The sequence below is a fragment of the Carettochelys insculpta genome, chromosome 2 (assembly GCF_033958435.1).
Source record: "Carettochelys insculpta isolate YL-2023 chromosome 2, ASM3395843v1, whole genome shotgun sequence".
NCBI lineage: Eukaryota > Metazoa > Chordata > Testudines > Carettochelyidae > Carettochelys > Carettochelys insculpta.
In genome coordinates, this window is record NC_134138.1 from 190,457,486 (window position 1) to 190,478,828 (window position 21,343).

A 21,343-nucleotide genomic window follows, 5' to 3' on the forward strand; every position below is an offset into this window, starting at 1 on the left:
TTTCTTGGCATAAACGTCCACATTCCTTTTTACTGGTTTTCAGCTGCCTGAGGACAGATTCAAACCCACCCCACCCCCGCCGCCAGCGATGAGGTCCTGGATCACCTGACAGCTCCATGCTGGGGCTCTTTTGAAACCCTTTGAACTCATGGCTAGTAGGTTTGCTGCTGAGGTGGGCTAGTCTCACTGGCCAGAAAGGAAAGGAAATTAATTCAAACTTCTCAGATTTTCCCGCCACTTACTTTCTGCTCACGTGGAGAGCAGTGGAGGTGAAAACGATGATCAAAAAGGCACATTTGGGGCATTGTGGGATACTTTCAGAGGCTAATAAAATCAATTTTAATAACACTGCTGCCTGCACTAGCCTAAGGTGGTCATTGAAAAATTGATTTTGTTCTTACTCCTTGTGAAATCAGGTGTATGAAAGTTGAACTCAGAGCCTCTTAAAAACATCCTAATGAGCCCTATGGTGAAGACTGATGTTTTATAAAATTGACCTAAGTCCCTTTAATTTGATTTTATCCCCGAGGGTAGACCAGGGCTTAGTATTAGCTTTGTGAGCGCAAGAAAAAATCTGAACTGCTGATGCTCAGCTTTTATTTGAATTTATTATTTTATTTACTTGTTACTTTAAATGAATGTGTAATTTTATCCAGATTTCGTATTAGAATTTTTTTTCTTGTAAAGAACACATTACATTCTCATTACAAAATCCATGGCACAAGGCCAGCCCTTTTATTTAATTTATATAAATATGTGAAGTTAAAAAGTTCTACATACCTTTTTAACAGAAAAGCTGATTCCTGAGTTATGGATGGCATACCTGAAAAATAAGCACAGAACAAAAATGCAGTACATGAAAGGATAAATGACAAGTTGTCCCTTTCCACCGTACTAAAGCAGTTAACATGAAAACAAATAATTATATTTTTTGTGAAACAGCTAGTTTCTGTAGTTTAAAAGAAATTCAGTTCAAATCAACTGCCACATGAGATGGAAACAATTTACTATTACCTGACTCATCCAAGCCCTAAAGAAATTTAAACATCAGTCTAGACCTCTCCATGTATAGGAAAGCAGATTCTTTTTAGAAATTATTGTATTAGTTCACCACTTCTAGGCAAAGACTAAAATATTTGTATGTCAGACAGCCTGGTATATAGAGAAACAGCAAAAGCTCCATCCAAAAGGGTGACTTAGTGGTGTTACAATGGAATAAACTTTCAGTTTCTGGGAGAGGAAGGATGAAATTGGCTGATTTGTTCAGTTATCCCTGGGAAAGTGAGAATCCCACTGCATTTATTCACAATTGGCCAAATCATGAGGTTTTTGCTTGTTTTCATTCTGACCTAACTTTAATTGGTGTTCACTCAAGTAAGGATCTCACAATTTCATCCAAAGGAAATTTTGTCAATATGACAGCCTGACACCACTAGAAAAGTAATGTCCACAGTTTCTAACTTATCAAATAGAGATACGAATATGAACTGGGATTGTCCTACCTTAAGCAACACAAAAAAAGCAGCCCAATAGATAAAACAAACTGGAGCTCTTTAATACTTTACCTGCTAACGACTTCTAAAATTTTTGTATACTCTTCACTTGGATTTCTTAAGGCTTTTCTCCTTGTATTTACATTGTAAAAAAGATCCTCAACCTGCATTTATTAAAAAAAAAACAAAAAACCACACATCACTATTTAAAAACAAAAACAACACACACACACACACACAAATAAGATGTAGGAAAAAAAAAAACAAAAAAAAAAACCTTATTTTACTTGAACCAATCTTCTTGATATAAAAATCTCCAAAATGATCGTCTGGGTAGCTTAATTTATGAATACTCAATTTCAATGTTCTGGCAAAACTATTGACAATTGTATGCTTCACAAAAAGGAACATATGTCACCACCGTTTGGTTTTCAGAGCTGTTGACTCAGGGGTAATTTAGTAGGAATTGCAGATTTGGAAAGGCTCGCCAATCTGACTTAAATTTTAAAGACTGAAGTTCACACCTCTCCCAAGTTAACACAGAGTCCGAGACGGAGAGTGTCTAAGGTTGGAGGTGAGTTTTCAGGATTTCCAGTGATTACACAGACAACACTTTTAGCAGCACTTACGGTTTGTTTATTTTAGCAACACGAAGGTATGAAAGCAGCACTTAATAGATACAAACTGAAGATGTTTAAAACAGTCAATATCTGGTTACAAACAGAGCTCTTACTTAAATGTTATAACTAATACAAGTTACTTAACTACCTGAACCTATGATTTAAACTTAAGCTATACAAGCAGGGTGCAATACTCACTGACTCATCTGAACCATCTAGAAGCTTAGGCCAGCTCGCTTCAATCAGCGAGGAAGGTGTTATTGCAGTTGGTAAAATTCAAGCTAAAGACTATGTCTACACTAGCCAAAAATTTCGAAATGGCCATTTCGAAGTTTACTAATGAAGCGCTGAAATACATATTCAGCACCTCATTAGCATGCGGGTGGCCACGGCACTTTGAAATTGACGTGGCTCACCGCCGCGTGGTTCGTCCAGATGGGGCTCCTTTTCGAAAGGACCCCGCCGACTTCGAAGTCCCCTTATTCCTATGAGCAGATGGGAATAAGGGGACTTCGAAGTCGGCAGGGTCCTTTTGAAAAGGAGCCCCATCTGGGCAAGCCGTGCGGCAGCGAGCCGCGTCAATTTCAAAGTGCCATGGCCACCCGCATGCTAATGAGGTGCTGAATATGTATTTCAGCGCTTCATTAGTAAACTTCGAAATGGCCATTTGCATGGCCATTTTGAAGTTTTTGGCTAGTGTAGACACAGCCAAAGAGTGGAAAAACAAATGGTTGTTCTAAGAATAGTGGTAGCAAAGATAACAGGAGGCAGCAGAGAGAACCTTCAGAAGGTGACATATGCCTCGGGTGCAGATTCTGTCCAGCACACACTCCCCATGCAGCAAGGGGTTCTTATACCCATTTTACCTTATAGTGCTTAAATACTGATAGTAAATTAAGCTCTGATTTCATAGAATTTTACCAGTACCCCAAGTTTCCTGATGACCTCAACATGTATTCTATAGTCTGTTTCTCAAGACCAATTTCTGATAAAAGGTCAAGAAAAAACACCATTAGGTGAACTTTACTCTAATTCAATTGGGGCCATCATACCTTTCCTGTCGGGGTGAGGCAGTGCAGGGAGGGGAGCTTGAACACCAGTTGGCATCAGATAATGCCACAGATAGTGAAGATTTATGTACTGTCTTAACATTACTAATCTGGCCTGTCTGATCTTAACTTTTCTTATAAATGGGGTGAAAGGAAAACACTTTGCAAAAAGCCCTTCATGCCATATTTCACCGGCAGGCTGCTTGCATTATTGCTGACAGGAAAAATATGAAAAGCTAGGCCTCCCTGGGCCTAAGTTTGGTATACTGTAATGGCTTCTTGATATATGGCTATAGTAAAACAAATCCTTAGCCAAACTACAATTAAGCTAGCAAAGGCTACAGATCAAATAATACAAAGTAAATTTCCAAAGTAAACATCCTTACACCACAGGACAGAGTACTCCCAACAGTGTATTTTAGTGCAATACAAATAAAGTAATGAGTCCCTTGTGTAAATTAAGGACCAACTGGAGTAATAAGCATCTGAGGTTTAATAATAAAGTTAACAAATTAGTGTTAAATACACTATTGACTCCTAGAGGCACAAGTATTAGGGGGAAGTTCAGTTTCCTGTCTTTAATGTTCTAAGAGTTATTACCACTGTTTTCCATATCATCTGTATTAACACTTGCAAGAACCTGTCAGGGACAAGACCCCTTGCATCAGACACTTGATACACAAAACATATTCCCTGCCTCAAAGAATTTAAAGTTTAAGTGTAAAGCAAGAAACAAAGGATGGATACAACCAGACAGTTGGCAGAATACAAGGAAATAATGGGCAATACTAGCCCACTTCACTTCTGGGAAGATTGATACTGAAATCTTCCAGAGTTCAATTTAGCACACCTGATAGGAACATGCTAAACTGAATTCACAGCTGAATACACATCTGATGAAGCAGGTCTTTGCCCATGAAAGCTTATGCCCCAAAATATCTGTTAGTCTATAAGGTGCCACAAGACTTCCTGTTCTCAAAACTACAGACTAACATGGCTACCTCTCTGATACTTGAATTCACAGTGTGGCCGCAGTGGCACTCCTACGCCTCGTTAGGAGCAAGGGAAGTCACCTACTACAGTGGAGACAGAGGAGGAGCCCAAATTAACATAGTTAATGCAGTTAACATAGCCAGAGTTGTGTACCTTACTTTGTCCTTTCCCTTTAGTGTAGGTCTGCCCTTAGACAGCATGACAGGCAATGGTCTTGGTGCACCAGCAGTTTCATTGTCAATAAGTATTTTGAAGGCACCACAGGAAAAAGAAAATGAGTTCTGAGGAAAGTTTTGAATGAGGATAATGAGGTAGTTTTATATATGTTCATAGGAAGCTCCTCGTAAGTGCGAGCAGCATGGGACACAACACTAACTCACTTCTTCCCATAACATTATATCTACGGCACAATATTAATCTATTTATAGTAAAACCTCGACATACACTGCATCAAGGTGCACATAACTCACTTTAATGGGAGTTAAGTGCAACCGGATGCTGCTCTGCACCCCCTTCTGACAGCCACGTGGCTGGGGGAAGACCTTTGGCTCCCCTAGCCTGCAGGCAGCTGGACGAGCAAAAAGCTCCTTCTGACAGCCACGCTGCTTGGGGAAGACAGAGGGAAGGCTTTTAGCAGGCAGCTAAGTGAGCTAAAACCCGTTCTCTCTGCCATGTGGCTGTCAATCTGCTAAGCACCATGGGCAGCTAGGCGAGCTAAAAGCCTTCCTGCAGCAGCATGGCTGTCAGGCCGAGGAAAGCAGGGAGAAGCAGCCAGGAAACTGATCAGCAGGTGGGCTGGTCAGTCTCCTGGGTCCGTAAGCAGAAGTTCCCATCTCTCCCCAGACTTGCATAAAAATTGGAGTTACATGGGGTTGCAGGAACACAACCCCTGCATTACTTGAGGGTTTACTGTACTGATTATTTATTTAGGTCAACCAACGTTAATAGATCTAACAAGATTTGCAAGCCAGTGTCTCGTTAAATTTACAATGCAATTCAATATTGCATAGTTTTAAATATGCATACCTACTTCTCCCAGTATTCGAAGTCCAAACATAACAAAATTAAGTATTTCTTCCACGTTACTATATACTGCCGACATCTAGAGACGAAGCATAACCTATGCAAATTGCCTTAAAGTTTTTGCACCGATTCCACAAAGCAAAGTAAAATCTGTAAAATACTTCAACGTCACAAAAATTACATGACAGAAAACATTCGTTGATGAAACTATAGATTTGCAGGTCAATAAGAGAGACAACCAACTTAAATCCTTTGGAAGCAGGATCATCTTCTTGTTTTGTGTTTACCTAGCACCACAGGGTCCTGGCTAGGACTATAGTATTGAAAGTAACAAATCACCTCCAGCACCTACCATGATCTGAGTTCCCTGGTTTCCAGCACAAGGTTTGGGAGGCGCTTTCAGTTTTCCATCACAATAGCTTGCTCTAATCAGAAAACAAAATACACAGTTGTCAGACACCAATTTTATGTCTGGGGGTCAGATGGGAAACTCAGACATGAAGCTGTGAAAATTTGGGCGTGGGCAATCTCAGTCCAGTTGGTGTTGAGGTATTTTCATTTTTTGTTGATTTAAGTTTTAATTTTCCATTTTCTGAACTTCTGTGACTATAAAACAAATATCTGAGAATTTTTTGATACAAGAAACATTAGACTCTGAACGAGAACTTCAAGCATTCTAAACTTGAAGAAATAAAATGGAAACCTTGAAAAGGATTACTAATTTTCATGGTTGGTCATGTTGATGCATGTTTACAATTGTTTTATTTATACTAATTGCATTTTTTCACTTTCTTTGTGAAGATGTTCAAGAGGCACAATTGTATTCTATTGCAGTCATTCCTTCTTGCTCAGGTAAAAAAATCTTCCAAACCCATCCTACAATAGGATGATATTGTAACACTCTTTTCTGTTTGAGGTTCATCCCTGAGTCACTTTTAAGGATTATCAGACAGTGCTGTCAGCAAGGGACACATTAGATGAGATGAGATTTGCACTGTAAATATAGTATCTGACAAACGCACATATGCACTCCAGCAGCTTAGGTTCACTAACTGTGCTTTTTGCATTATTTTTATTAGTTGCACTATTGGTGTATTAGACCTTGGATCTTTGAATTATGCAATTTTTAAAAGGCTATACAAATTACTCAGTTTATGTAATATCTGTTTCTCACCCCTACTTACATACTGTATAATAAGGATAAGACAAAGTTATTTCCTATTAAGAGGAAATACAGTAGTTCTAAGTTAAGAAAAATCTCTCTATAATGGCAGGAGTCTCACTGATATGCATAAGCTAACTAGTACAAGTTGAACCTCTCTTGTCTGGCATTCTCAGAACCTGACCAGTGCCGAACCAGACAGTTTACTGAACCACAGAAGGTCAATATTGGCTAACACATTACCAACACTTCCCATGCTTACCGGGCTTTCAGAAGACATGTTAGAGTACAGCACAGAACTCAGAGAACCAGGATTGGTGGCTTTAAAAAAAAAAAAAAAGACTGTATGAGACTGTGGGAGACTTTGCCACACCCATGGAAAATGGACATCCAGCTAACTAAATCATGCTAGACTACAGATGTTGCAGGGCCAAAGAGTACCAGATTAGAGAGGTTCAACCTGTACAGCTTTTCCTTAATTGTCCCATTTTTGTATTCTTGAAACAATAGTCACAACACTGTTTGCAAAAACATAAAGATGAAAAATTGCTATTTTATTAATTTTTACCGCAATGAAACAACGTAACAGCCCTCTAGTGGTCAAATACTACTCCGCAATTTATGGAAATTTTGACAAACTTTAAGACACAGCAGATGGCCAATATACATATCTTTCCAGACAGAGAATTTAGATAATTATCACTTTGCTAAATTAAAAGACTACCTAATTCAAAATACTTTGTTTGTCTTTGACACCTGAAGATTATACTACTGGAATGTGCTCTCCCCAGGGAGACACTTTGGAGTTGAGGTCATACACAATGTTGTGGCACTTTTATTAACTGGCATTTCACTTGAACATATCAGACCAACGCTCTGTGATGTACACTGGATTCCAATAAAACTCCAGGTAGAATTCAAGGTATCAAAAATGAAAAATTCACCTCTCCCCCTATGCTACAGTAGGCGAGGGACTTGAGCAGAAGCTCTTTCAACATAAGCAGCAGGGGACTGGTGGCAGGGCATTCTCTGTAAGGAGTTCTGAACTGTACAGCCTGTTCCTGTTTGGTTTGCCAGAGCCCAGATTTACTAACCTGTCACACATTGCAAAGCCCATTTTTTCCTCTCTTGATTAAGGCTGCTGCGTATGATGAGGGCTGAGGTGTACATATTTGTTGTAATTTTTACTTTATGGGGCAGTGACTCAAGCCTTTTTTGTTTTTAAGTTGAAGTTCAAATAGCTGTTTTCTTTCTAAGATGCCATAATTATTAGAAATAAACAGTAAACAATATTAATGTTAATAAAAGGGTTAAATGCTGTAACGTTGTAGCCATGATATTAAAGAGACAAGGTGAATACGGCTGGGGATTTTTTTTTTTGGCTCCACTTCTTGTTGATGAGAGACAATTTTTTGAGCTTACAAGGAGTTTTCCTCCCTCCCCCCGCCACCCCTTCAGGTCTTCCACCTTCCAAAATTTGAAAGAGAGTTCCAGGCCCCTCAAAAGCATATCCCTCACCAACAAAAGATTGTCCAAAAAAAAGATATTACCTCACCTCCCTTGTCTCTCTACGGAAAGGACTTTTCTGATTATATAAAACAAAGCAAGACATAACCTAGAAATGGGGGGAACCCAAATCTCAACGAAAAAGCACCTGTATTTGGTATGCCTTAAGCCATGAGGTTCCCCAAGTATCCTCAAATGCAATGCTGCAGTTAGAGATTGCATAACAGTATTTAACATGGACAAAACAACATACTTTTTCCTAGCCTGATTCTCAGAACAGCTGAACCATTCTGGATAAAAATCTCCCCCCTCAAGTTATTTAACCTGAGGTCGATAGCCCGCATGGAAAATTTCAGCCCACATGATTGTTTGGCAAAGTCATAAGAAACTAAAAATGTGATCTTACAGTAAAAGCCATGTTATCTGGCACTTGGATAATCAGTAACTGATTAACTGGCATCTCCCCGGCCAGGTCTGATGGCAGCGAGGAGACCAGCCCCAGCTTAACCAACCAGGATATACAATTATCAGGCAACCCCCATTCCCCAGGGATGCCAGATAATCAAGCTTGTGCTGTATAATGGAAAACATCAAGGAATCAGCCCTACTTCATTTTCAATAACAATAATTTTATTTAAAGATGTAAGTTGGACAAGAAAACATACCTTATATTGGTCTCTAAAATAGAACTGTTTTAAATAAACTTTTCATCTGATATGAAGGTTCAAAAATATTATTTAAAATTAGGCAAAACTGCTGTCTTTAGCTATCTATAGTCCCAATCAGTGGTTCTCAATCTTATTTAACTGCACTCCTTTGTGTCCGTAGTAGTTTATATCCCCATCACACAAAGTACATCTAGGGATTTAAAAAAAAAAAAAACCCCACCACCATGCAACTATCACTAAATATTAAAAACAGCAAAGCATTGCTAGTAACAAAACCAGCAATCCATTGTAATAAAAGCAAAAGCAAAACTGCAATTGTGGTCAATTGTAAATATTAAATGTGCACAGGATGTCACAACAAACAGAAAAACATATGTCTTTGTATAATGCTATGCAACTTTAAAACAAAAAAAACAACCCACATTTAACACACACTGCTGTCTGAAGTCAAATGCACAATTCCACCAAGGACCTAATACACCTACTTGAGGAACCGGCTTTGCTGTGGACAAAATGCGAGCAGTTAAACTTTCCCCACAGTTTGAGAACCTCTGGTCTGAACTAAAACGCACTGAATCCACAATTGGGCTTCTTGATCTGAACTCATTCTACTACCCCCTTGCTTGTTGCCTCTAGGCCTCAGGAGGATGAGCTACAGCCCGCAGGCCATATCCAGCAAATTGCACCCTTCAGTCTGTACCCCCTCACCTGGGGCTCCTATCAGGGAGTTGGGACAGGACACCTGAGCCAGCAGGAGCCAGCCCAACTTCTGGGCATCAGAGTGAGCAGCTGGCCTCTAGCCCCGCCACTACTCATCCCTCTCTGCTGCTCTCCCACTCCAGCCCCGCAAACAGCCTCAGGTCAGGGAGCTCCAGATACCAGCGTATCAATCGGGGGAAAGGAGCTGGGGGTGTTCAATGGTGGGGGGATAAGTCAGGCAGTGAGGAGCAAGGGGGTCGGATGGGGGATAATTAAGGGGCAGGAGATCTCAAGGGATTGGATAGGAAGCATAAGTCCCAGCAGGGCAACCAGGGTGGGGAACAGGTATGCTTGGTTAGAAGGCAGGTCCTGGTGCGGGGCAGTGCCAGGGGTTCAAAGGGTGGGGGGGTGGGCCATGTGTAGTCTGTGAGCACATACATTTGATTTATAGCTTGTAAGCACATATATGCAAGCCTCTTTATTCTCCTAAATCTGTCACTCTTTTACTCTATTCTATTCTAGCAGTAATGCAAGGACCTACAAGGGATCATACCCTGCCTTGCCTTTTAACTCAGCTAGTCGAACTGCAAAGCACGCTGACATATAGGCCGTGTCTACACTTGGCCAAAATTTCAAAATGGCCATGCTAATGGCTAAATCAGAGAATACTACTGAGGCACTGAAATGACTATTTAGTGCCTCATTAGCATGCTGCCGGCACATGGCTTGCCTACACAGGGGTCCTTTTTGAAAGGACCCTGCAAACATCCTGATAGGAATAAGGGGATTTTGACATTTGCAGGGTCCTTTCGAAAAGGACCCCTGTGTAGGCAAGCCACTTGAAGTGCCGCAGTCAGCAGCATGCTAATGAGGCACTGAATATTAATTTCAGCACCTCATTAGTATTCTCCAATTTGGCCATTAGCATGGCCATTTTGAAATCTTCCTCTACGGTAGATGTAGCCATAATGTGACATTATTTTATACAACATCTGAAGGTGCCAAAAATACAATGGCTGCATCGAACTAACATCCTGCTTTACTGAAAAGCGGAGGTGGAGATCATTAGCTGATACTTCCTGGCATTCTACTCACCGGTGCCCATTTTAGGAGTTTGTCCATGAAAGTATGAAGTGACAGCTCATGCACATCAAAGGGGTATCTTAGTTTAATCCTCCAAATCACATGCAGGGGGAGGGATAGCTCAGTGGTTTGAGCGTTGGCCTGCTTAACCCAGGATTACAAGTATCAGAGAGGTAGCCGTGTTAGTCTGTACCTTTGAGAGCAACAAGTAGTCCTGTGGCACCTTATAGACTAAGATATTTTGGAGCACAAGCTTTCATGGGCAAAGACCCGCTTCATCAAATGCATCTGATGAAGCGGGTCTTTGCCCACGAAAGCTTATGCTCCAAAATATCTGTTAGTCTATAAGGTGCCACAGGACTACTTGTTCTTAAACCCAGGGTTGTGAGCTCAATCTTTAAGGGGGCCATTTAGGGATCTGGGGCAAACAGATTTGAGAAAAAGGGCGGGGGGGAGAAATGGTGCTTGGTCCTACCAAGAGGGCAGGGGGCTAGATTTCATGACCTCCTGAGGTCCCTTCCAGCTCCGTGAGATGTGTATCTCCATATATTATGTGCATACTCAAAAATCTTAGGGTGCAGAACTCTGGTTTTGGTAGTCTTGGCCAAAGCGATGCAAGAAGATCTATAAGACCCCATATCCAATAGCATTAGAGAGGATTTCTCATCCTCAAAGAGAGAATTCTTCTTCCTCAAAACTCTTGTCCCGTTTACCTTTTCTCTTCACTAGTACTACAGATTGAACCTCTCTTAACTGGCACTCTCATCCGGTAATATCTGTAGTCTGTCATGATTTTAGTTAACCACTTGTCATGGGTGTGGCAGTCCCATAAAGTTTGTTTACAGCCACCACTCTTGGCTCTCAATGTTCTGTGCTGTTATTTAGCTTTAATTTATCCCTCAATATTCTCTAAGAGCCCACCATGCAGTGAAAGTGTTGACAATGCTGCTAGACAATACTGACCTCCTGTGGTTCAGCAAAAAAACTCATTAGGCACTGGTTAGGTCCTGCGGGTGCCAGATTAGGGAGGTTCAACCTGTAGTATCTCTTTAAATCTTTCAATTTCCTATACCATAATACTCTCTCACCAGAGGAGTGAGGCTGGGTCTCCAACAATTTGGGTCTTTAGGAGGTAGCATGAGTATGGTGTTGTACTAGGCAATTGCAACTGTATACTCAGGCAGCATCTACGTTACCAGAGTAATCAAATCAGTTTGTGTGTTCATCATCTTAGGCATTTTATTGTGTGTGATTTTAATACCAGTTATAATAAAAATTGCCCTGGTTTGGTTCTGCTCAAAGCATGTATGATGAATGAGAGTTCCTGAAACCTGCCTCCAGACTTAGAGCATTCAGCTCTTACTACCTATAACGGAGGCAGAGGGCAAACTTAGAGATGGTCTGATCAGGTAACTGGCAAGTCACCCAAAAAAAATATTCCTAATCAGATTCCCACCTCCAGTCAACATATGCCTGACTGTTTGGGGCTCCCCTGACTTTCCTTACCTGGCCCTCCATATAATTTCCCCCCCTCAATGTAGCCCTCAGGACAAAACTTGCCCACACCTGCTCTAGTCCTACTACAGCTTACTCTTCAATATTCCATTTTATTCTTCTCTCTCTTGATCTTTGCATTTTTTTTTGGCTAATCACCCATATGCCTGAAACTCCCTCCCTTTCTTTCCTTATGCCCTTTTCTCTGAGTTTATTTGTATCCAAAATAACATCCATATTAACAACTCTGAAAAGAAAATGTTTATTACACACAAACTTTTTAAAGAATGAATATGCAGCGTACCTGTATGCACATTTTGCATCAGCAGTTTTAGTTGTGACAGTAACATGGGCAACATGACTTATGCTAGCCAATGCCTATAGAGGGGAAAAATGAACTTTTATAAACTTCATTTAACAAAATATTAATTTCAAATTAATACATTCACAGTGGTCGCAATTACAATGTAGATGTTTACCATCTGTGTGTAATTCATGTCACTGTGATATTCCCTATACATTACTCACAAGTAATATGCCAACATTTTAACAGCAAACACAGGATAGACTGATTATTAACACAGAACTAGTAATATTGGTACTATTAAAGGCATGACACTTCCTAAGTCAATAGCTATGTTCCTTTAAAGGATTGTACTCAGAAATAATGGTTTACTCTCTTGATTTTCTTTTTTAAATGGAAACTGAAATATTTTTTTAAAAAAGTTAAGGGCTGCAGAATTCACAAACTACTTCCTCTGGGTTCTTGATGGGAGATCTCTACACAATCATAAGGTTAAGTTGCTAGAAGCTGTTATGATACAGCAATCTTTCTTGGGTTGATATATACTACCTTCTTATGATCTGAATAAGTGAGTTTGTCCCACAAAAGCTCATGACCTACTAAATTATTGTTAGTCTTTAAAGTGCTACTGGACTGCTTTTTTGTTTTCTTATAACCTGCTGTCACCGAATCATATTTTCAGGGGCCTGGTCTTTTCATCAGTCACTCACAGTTATCCACAGTACTTGGCTCTAACACAAGGCGCTTCATGACCTCTAAACTATATGATCAGATAAAGGAAGTCATAGATACTTGCAACCTTTGGCATAGGTAAGAATGGTCTATTGGATCCCCCTCAACTCTGAGGAACAGAATGGGCAAACAGAAAATTGAGTCTGTTTATCCAGTGTCTAGATCCAGTCGGTAAACACAGCATAAACCACAGAACACGAAAGTTACAAGTTCAAAGATAATAGTTTTGGGAGTGAGATAATTCTTATTACTATATAGAAATTAATAAATCACAGTATATGTGAGCCCATACAGAAAATAAACTTGAAGATTTATGAGAGAGGAAATAAGGTTTGGGCATGGTAGGCTGGGCCTGAACTGAGCTAGGGATTGCACAGAGTTGTTAGTTTTGCTTTTCAGCTTCTTCTGACATCTATCAAGATATTAACTCAGGTTTGCAGTATAGCTAAGTCACTCAGTACTGTAGCTATCAAAACAAAAAAGCAGTAAAGTAGCACTTTAAAGACTAACAAAATAATTTATTAGGTGAGCTTTCATGGGACAGACCCACTCCTTCAGACCATAGCCATACCAGAACAGACTCAATATTTAAGGCATAGAGAACCAAAAATAGTAATCAAGGTGGACAAATCAGAAAAAAAATTATCAAGGTGAGCAAGTCAGAGAGTGGGGGGGCCGAGAATTAGATTAACCCAAGTATGCAAAAGAGCCCCTATAACGTCCCAGAAAATTCACATCCTGGTTCAAACCACATGTTAATGTGTCGAATTTGTATATAAAACAGAGTTCAGCAGCCTCTCTTTCCACGTAAAAAAAACAAAAAAAAAAAAAAGCAGTCAAGTAGCACTTTAAAGACTAACAAAATAACTTGTTAGGTGAGCTTTCGTTGGACAGACCCATTTCTTCAGACCATAGCCATACCAGAACAGACTCAATATTTCAGGCACAGAGAATCAAAAACAGTAATCAAGGTGGACAAATCAGAAAAAAATTATCAAGGTGAGCAAATCAGAGAGTAGAGAGGCGGGGGGGAGTCAAGAATTAGATTAAGCCAAGCATGCAAAAGAGCCCCTATAGTGACCCAGAAAATTTGAATCTCGGTTCCAACCACGTGTTAATGTGTCAAATTTGACTATGAAAGAGATTCAGCAGCCTCTCTTTGAAGGGTGTTGTGAAAATTTCTCTTCAGTAACACGCAAACTCTTAAGTCGTTAACAGAATGGCCCACTCCATTAAAAAGCCGACTAACAGGTTTGTGGATCAGGAGTGTTTTTATGTCTGTTTTGTGCCCATTAATTCTTTGTCTAAGAGAGTTTGAAGTCTGTCCAATATACAAAGCATCTGGATATTGTTGGCACATGATGGCATATGTTAGTTGAGGAACAGGAGAATGTGCCCGTGATTCTGTGTACCACTTGACTTTTTTTTCTTTTGATAGTATATAGACGAGCACAGCTTTCTCTCTGTTACTGTTCTTTCCAAGTAGTGTGAAAATTCTTCTTCAGTAAGACACAAACTCTACAGAATGGCCCACTTGATTAGAATGTAGGCTCACCGGTTTGCAGATCAGTACTGTAGGTATGTGAACCAGTGAACTCATCGGGCATGCCAGGGCAAGGTTGGTCCTCAATCTGTTACTACCAGCTCTTCAGGAGAGGGTGTGAGTTTGCTAGGCTAAGTAGTTCTTTATCATGGAAATGTTACTTCAAAGAGTCATGGAATTATATTATTGCCTTATAACTTATGTTTCATAAAAGTTGTTCTTTCATTTATTTTAATAAAGGGTTTAATGATCTGGTAATATCCTCTATTTAAGTGTTCTTGCCATGCATCCTGAGTGTCCTCTTCTGAGGCACAACTCTCTCTATTCTCTCACTCTGTTGCCTGAACTGAGACAAGAACCTAAACATCTTCTGATTAGAAGTTGGTGAGCCAGAAGCCAGGAGTCTGAAGGTGTGCATGGGGAGAAAGCTTATCTAAGTTGATAAAAAGCAAAAGGACTGTGTGACCTAGCCACAGGATACAGCCTGCTTACTGGCATGTTGGTTCCCTTTTGATTAATGATTTCTGGGTAGCAGTCCCAGTGGCACTTCCCCTTATTCTTCTCCTGAAGCTTGTGGGTGCTTAAAGGCTTAACCCTTTCGTGTTTGCTTTCTGTGGCCAGATGATGGGAGTGTAATCTTGCAAGTTATTTTACAATAGTAACAGAGAAAGCCATGTTAGTCTATATACTATCAAAACAAAAAAAGCAATTAAGTAGCACTTTAAAGACTAACAAAATTATTTATTAGGTGGTGAGCTTTCATGGGACAGACCCACTTTTTCAGACCACAGCCATACCACAACAGACTCAATATTTAAGGTATAGAGAAGCAAAAAAGTAATCAAGGTTGACAAATCAGAAAAAAATTATCCAGGTGAGCAAATCAGAGTAGGGGGTCAGGGGTGGGGAAGAGTCAAGAATTAGATTAAGCCAAGTATGCAAAAAAGCCCCTGTAATTATCCAGAAAATTCACATCTCGGTTCAAACCGCATGCTAATGTGTCGAATTTGAATATAAGAGAGAGTTCAGAAGTCTCTCTTTGCAGACTGTTGTGAAAATTCCTCTTAAGTAAAACGCAAACTTTTAAGTCATTTTTACAAGTGTTGCATGGGTGATAAGGTGTTTTCTGGGTTGATTGTTGACTATTGATGTATCTGTGTGATAATGACTGGCCCATACAGGTGGTAGGGGAGTTGATTAATGTTTTAATTGCCACTAGGGGGCCACAGTAGCTCAGAACTCGTATGGTTTGAGTAACCCTTTTTAGCCCCCTCAGCTACCAGTTCACACCATGGGCTGTCTGTTAGCAGTATTGCTCCACTAATCAGCAGGAACCAACAAGGCTTAGCTTCTCCATCAGCTGAAGTACATTGGCTATAGATGGAAGAGAAGGATCGTGCCCCCATCCCTTTATTTTTGCCTCTTGGGACTTGTTTGCAGTACTGTTGAGACCAGTCTGCGGCATTATTTTTATTTTTGTAAGAAAGGAACATCTTCTGATTTAGACTTAAGAAGTAGTGTTTGTTGTTAGTTAAATTTTCTTTTCCTGCTTTAGAAGTTAAGTAAGTTTATTCAGTGTAAGAAAAAAATATGAGTGAAGTAGTGGCAGCAGAGCCTGCAGGAGTTACCCAGGGTATAGCTTCAAAAGTCTTTCCTACAAGATATATTCAGGAGCACAGATAAGAGATGTTGAAAGAGAGGCTCTCAGAGCACTATCACTCATGGAGTCTCATTGGTCAGATGTTTGAGACCGAAACAGGCAAAAAGAGAAGAAAGGCTGGACAGGCAAAAGGGATTGCTAATGCAATGTCTATTAACAGCTTGTAGTATTCTAGGGAGGAAGTTAAATGATAGTGAGATTTTTTAGGAAAGCCAGAAACCTGTGGAGGATGAGGCAACTGAGGAGTTAAAGGATCAGTTACACAATATCTCTGAGAAGCGGTTGGTTCTTTTCCATTAAAAAAAAAAAGAGAGAGAGAAGAAGCTGGAATGGAGTCAGTCTCATGCCCGTGAGGAGCGTGACATAGATCACAAAGAGCAGAAATGAGCAGCTACCAGCTTAAAATCTCGGGGGGAATGAGGAGGGCAGAATATATATTGGATCACGGTCAGTTGTTGCATCAAATCAGAGAGTTAGACCATTGCTATTTGCTAGAAAGACATAAGGCAAGGTATCAGAATGTAGACAAGAAACCACAGGGCACCTGTAACACCAAGTGCTTGGGTACAGACAGTGCAGATAAGGTATTCCTAGAGATGACTGCAAGAGAGCTAGAAGAGAGAGACGAGTTCCTATTTCTATTGGCTTAGTGGAACCAAGAGAAACTGATCAACCTGGGGGGCACCACTTAAACAAAAGTATGTCAAGAGTTAGTTAAGGCAGGCTCAGCTCCTGCAGATGCATCAGCAGAGACTCAGGAACAGCCTGGTGAGCTGGAAGAGAAAGTTGACTGAGAAACAGTGGCAGCAATCTGCCAGCAGAAAAAGGAAGTCCTTCAGTGGCAGTACCAGAGGCGAAATTAAGTGAGCCAGACACTGTGCTCCTCAGGGAGGAAGAATTTGATGGAGAGGAGTATTAAGGAAATTCTGAGAGAGGCATACCCTGACCTTTCCAGTTAGCCGCTGCTCTCAGCAGAGCAGAAGAAGTGCCACTGGAGGTTCAGATTGCTCATGAAACGGAGCATGTGGGATCAGAAATGGTTCAGGTGTTTAATGTAATACACTCATCACTAGGATTCAGGAGACAGCAGTATAGAGATGCTGTTCCAAGGTACCTAGCACTATCCAGTTCAGGTGTAGCAGGTTTTTCAAGATTTCCTGAAGGGGGCACTCCAGAACCACCACTCCAACTGAGCAAATCAGCAATACCGCACCAGCTCCTCGAATTTCAGGGAGTACCAACAGCTCCTTGGTATGTACTAGTTTCACGCCACACACTAGTGGAACTTCCACACATACCTTTCAATGGGATGAAGGATGTTTCAGTTTAGAATGCATGCACTCTCAACAGGAGATGGGAGTTTTGCAGAATGGTACACTAACCATGTTTTTCCCAGGTTCATTCAGGGGAAACATTCAATAGTTCCAATGATGTGCATGATCAGTGAGGCCTGAATAATACAACACTAAGCCTCTATAAAATAACCATGCGAGGGACTGCATAGAGATAGTTTGCTCTTCGCCTTACCTATGAATCCATTTAAACATTCTCTACAGGAGAGCGTGAATTCCAAAGGGAACCAGTTTTAAGCTAAGCCAACAGAAGCCTAACTTGCTTGCAACTTAACAATGTGGGTCAAGGAATAGAAAAAGCAAAATGTGGCTCTCTAATTCCATTCCAGTTTCCACAGCCAGAGCTCTAAGATCTCAGTCATAACAGCATGTAAATTGTAATTATTATTCTTTCCTTTGTATGGAAGCTCTTAGCCTCATTAACAAAACTACTGTGTCTCTTTAGACATTCATTTTATGTATAACCCACTTTTATTTTGCATATTTCCTCAGTTTTGTTTTAGTCTTACACTGATTGTAAATACACACTATATATTTTCCTAAGATGACAATGTTAAGGGTGTGACTACTTTTTTTTTCCCCCTCTGAAGGCACATTACCACTGTATATTCTTCACAAAAGAAGGAATAGCAGGGAAATTTACCAGAGTTATACACACAAAAGGGGAGAGGGGTGATTCAGAGTGGACAGCACTTCATCAGTCTCCAACTGGAGCCCCACACAGAGTCACATAAAATTCTTCCAGCCAAAATACAAGTATCATGCTGGTGGCACTTTAACCTTCTGCCAAAAGATAAAGTACTTCTGCAAACCAGTCACCAGTTCAAACAGCTCTACAGCTTGGGTCTTATTCCAATAATCTACTCCTCTTCACTTTCCCAACCCAAAGCGCTCCCCTTTTCTGGGAGAGAACAAACATGCTGTCTAGTGCTTAGTGGGGGCAGGGGACTAGAAGTGATCCCAAAAACTAATATTCATCAGATCACTCCAGTGGATCTGTCTACCCATCTCCCTCAGTTAACATACATTTCCCAGCTTCCACTTATCTATATTCAATGCCAACATGCAGTCTTACAAGAAATTCCATATTTTTTAAAATTATTTCAGACATTAACTACACCCCCTGATAAAAGCACAGTGGTAATGAACAAGCTGTTAACCAGAAACCTACCTCTCCCCTAAACCCATATGTAGAAATACTAGACAGATCTTCAAATTTTTGCAGTTTGCTTGTAGTGAATCTTTCACACACAATATCCAAATCTTCTTTCTATGACAAAGACAAACACACATTGTGGAAGCAGAAATAAAATGCTAATCTTTTTTTAAAGGCAGGGAAAATGTATCATTAAGGTAACACAACAAAGCCCCTCACCACACACTATACCTGTCAACAGGTTTACTTACCCTGATTCCACACCCATTATCTTGGATCTGAATGAGTTTCAGACCTCCCTCTTTAACTGTCACCTGGACGCTGGTAGATTTGGCATCCAAACTGCAAAAAGCAAAACTCTCTCTCAATGCCCAGTCAAGTGACATTTCCCTTCCAAGAAAACTAGTCTGTAGTGATACTGCAGTGCCTGCTTTGCCTGTCAGGGTAAATTTAGAAAGGCTCCAGAACTCAACTCGGCCACTAGGCCATAGGCTTCAGGAAACCGTACAACAAGCAAAGCTGCAGACAAGCAGGAAACATGCTAAACTACATATGTAAAACTGCAAACTATGGAAGTCATATTCTATTAAGACTTTATCAGTTGTTAATGCTTTTATACTTGCTGATGTTATAATTTTATATAATAATTAGAACATAGTAAGTGAAAAAGCAAAGGCCAGCCAATGGGGATAAGAGAGCCTAATCAGGTGAAAACTGCCATCACAAAAAAAGTTAGCATAGAAAGCAAAAAAACGGAATAATATGTAATTAGCACAGAAAGTGAAAAAACAGAACAATAAGTAAAACGATTAGCCTGGTGAGCAAAAAAATGGCATAATGAGAGGGGAAAAACCCAGAATATGATTATGAGCTGTGGGTATGAAAGCCCTCATCGGCCAGTCACTCATTACGAGCTTGAGGGCAAGGTACCTTAAGGGCGTTAAGCTTGCCATTTGGGGATGCTCCATAGGACAGCTAAGCGCTGCTGTTGCCAGTCCAAACAACAAGATACGGGGACTGTCCACAACATCCGTACACTGGATTGCCTAAGTACCTCTACATTCCATGAGGACTCAGCTTAGGTAGGGGATCAGGCCCCAGTTGTTAGTAACGACTCTAAAGAGCAGTAAAATAGGCCTAAATAAATGTAACCTAGAACCAAGATTGCCTTCAGGGACAAGAGAATTAGGGGAACCTCCGGTAGAGGGTCCCCCCCTGTAAAAACTGGTAACGATGTCCAAGAGGTAGGCCTCCTTAGCCCACCTTGGTCCTGGAAATTCTGCATCTTGAGCTGTGAGATTAGTTACAGCATGGTTAGAAAAGGAATAAATGGTCAATGTAACCAGGGATGACGTAGAACGCATTCTCTCTGCCTGTATAAGAAACACCTGTGTATCTCTAATTGTTCTCATTCTGTTTTTATCTTTAATATTAATAAGCTTTGGAAAAAGTAAGTAAAAGGTCTTAAGCCATTATTAATAAATATTAATATAATAAATAATAATAAAAGGGATAAAGTCCACGATCGGCCACACAGCCAATAAGACCCCTGGCTTTTACCTTGCTCAGCCTCCTCCCTCCCTTTTCTCATAACATTTGCCAGCCACCTAATCTTGCAACATGACAGCTACAAGTGGTTTTGGGGTCACAGCCTGCGTTCTCTGTTAGCTGAGCACGTGGGAGAGATTCAGCAGCCACCCAGCTGATTAACAGCATAGCCACAAAGGTCAGCATGTGTTTCTACTGGTGGTGCACAACCGCACATGCCTGGATGCATACAGCAAAAGTTATTCCACCCACAGATGATAAAAGTTAGGGGGAACACTAGTCATGGCATTGCTCTCCCTTATGTCTGCCCCCCACATAGGTGACTGGTGTCTGCAAGGGGTACAGGCCAGGCCAGGCCAGCCCAGGCCAGCAAGGAGAACAGAGAGGGGCATGAGGGAGCAATTAAATGTATGGCAGGGCACGGAGGAAGGGGTACAAGGGGGCACCCACCCGTGCCCCCCTCCCCTCGCCTTTCTGGCGCCACAGACCCGCCGGTTCCTCCACAGCGGACTGGTGCGTGCGGGCGGGCGCCACGCAAGCCACGCAAGCCCCGCAACCCGCCAGCGGGCACGTCCCGCCGCGACCTCACCTGTTCTCCAGCATCTCCTTGATGGCGTTGGCCGGCCGCTGGATGACCTCGCCGGCCGCGATGCGGTTGACGACGGTCTCGTCCAGCCGCCGGATCACGCCGGCCATCAGCGCCATGAGGCGGGTGGGGGCCCGAGAGGCCGGCTCTCTTGCGGGGAAAGTGGGAGACCCTAGCGGGAGGCGCAAGGACCAAACGAAGAACGCCTGTAGCAGACGCCCCGTAAATGGGGTTGGTTAGGCTCGCGCCAAACCGTCAAGAGACGTGCCTCGGGCGCTGCCCATTGGATAGCGCAGGTGTCAATCAGCGCAGCCCGCAGGCGGGGACTGCATACCGGATCCTTGAGCGACTTCAACTCCCGTCGTTCTCTGCGCCCTGAGAACGGAATGACGCTTGATCCGGGTGGCGGGGGATACGGGGGCAGGTGCGCGTACGCTGGGTTCGTTCTTATTGGCTGGCAGGATGGACTGTGTGGCGCAGAGCTTTGTGGGGAATGTAGTTGTGGTAGCTGCCGGCGGTGGAAAAGAACAGCGTGAGAGTGGGAGGGGGGCTGGATTGATCCACCTGGTGCTGCTCTGGCAGCACGGGGGGCCTGGCTGTACTCATGATGTGGTCGTTCGTGACTCCCACAGGTGGCCTGCTGTGTCCCTTCTGCTTGATGTCCTACACAGC

At 41.6% G+C, this 21,343-nt stretch overlaps 1 protein-coding gene across 4 annotated transcripts in view; it reads right to left on the reverse strand.

Moving 5' to 3' along the window:
• The window catches only part of MLH1 (mutL homolog 1), a 47,555-nt gene extending 26,648 nt beyond the window's left edge, over positions 1 to 20,907 (reverse strand). The window contains exons 1-7 of one of the 4 annotated variants that reach the window (XM_074988167.1): positions 20,675 to 20,907; positions 18,789 to 18,879; positions 18,553 to 18,651; positions 12,095 to 12,168; positions 5,531 to 5,603; positions 1,566 to 1,657; positions 781 to 823 (exon numbers count right to left, since the gene is read on the reverse strand). In XM_074988167.1, coding sequence (XP_074844268.1) covers positions 781 to 823; positions 1,566 to 1,657; positions 5,531 to 5,603; positions 12,095 to 12,168; positions 18,553 to 18,651; positions 18,789 to 18,879; positions 20,675 to 20,790 — 588 coding nt within the window. In that variant the 5' untranslated portion in view covers positions 20,791 to 20,907. Of the gene's footprint in view, positions 1 to 780; positions 824 to 1,565; positions 1,658 to 4,313; positions 4,333 to 5,530; positions 5,604 to 6,602; positions 6,621 to 12,094; positions 12,169 to 18,552; positions 18,652 to 18,788; positions 18,880 to 20,674 lie in introns of those variants that run through there. The other 3 variants (XM_074988168.1, XM_074988170.1, XM_074988169.1) reach the window with 3 other exon arrangements.
• Between the last annotated feature and the right edge of the window lie 436 nt (positions 20,908 to 21,343).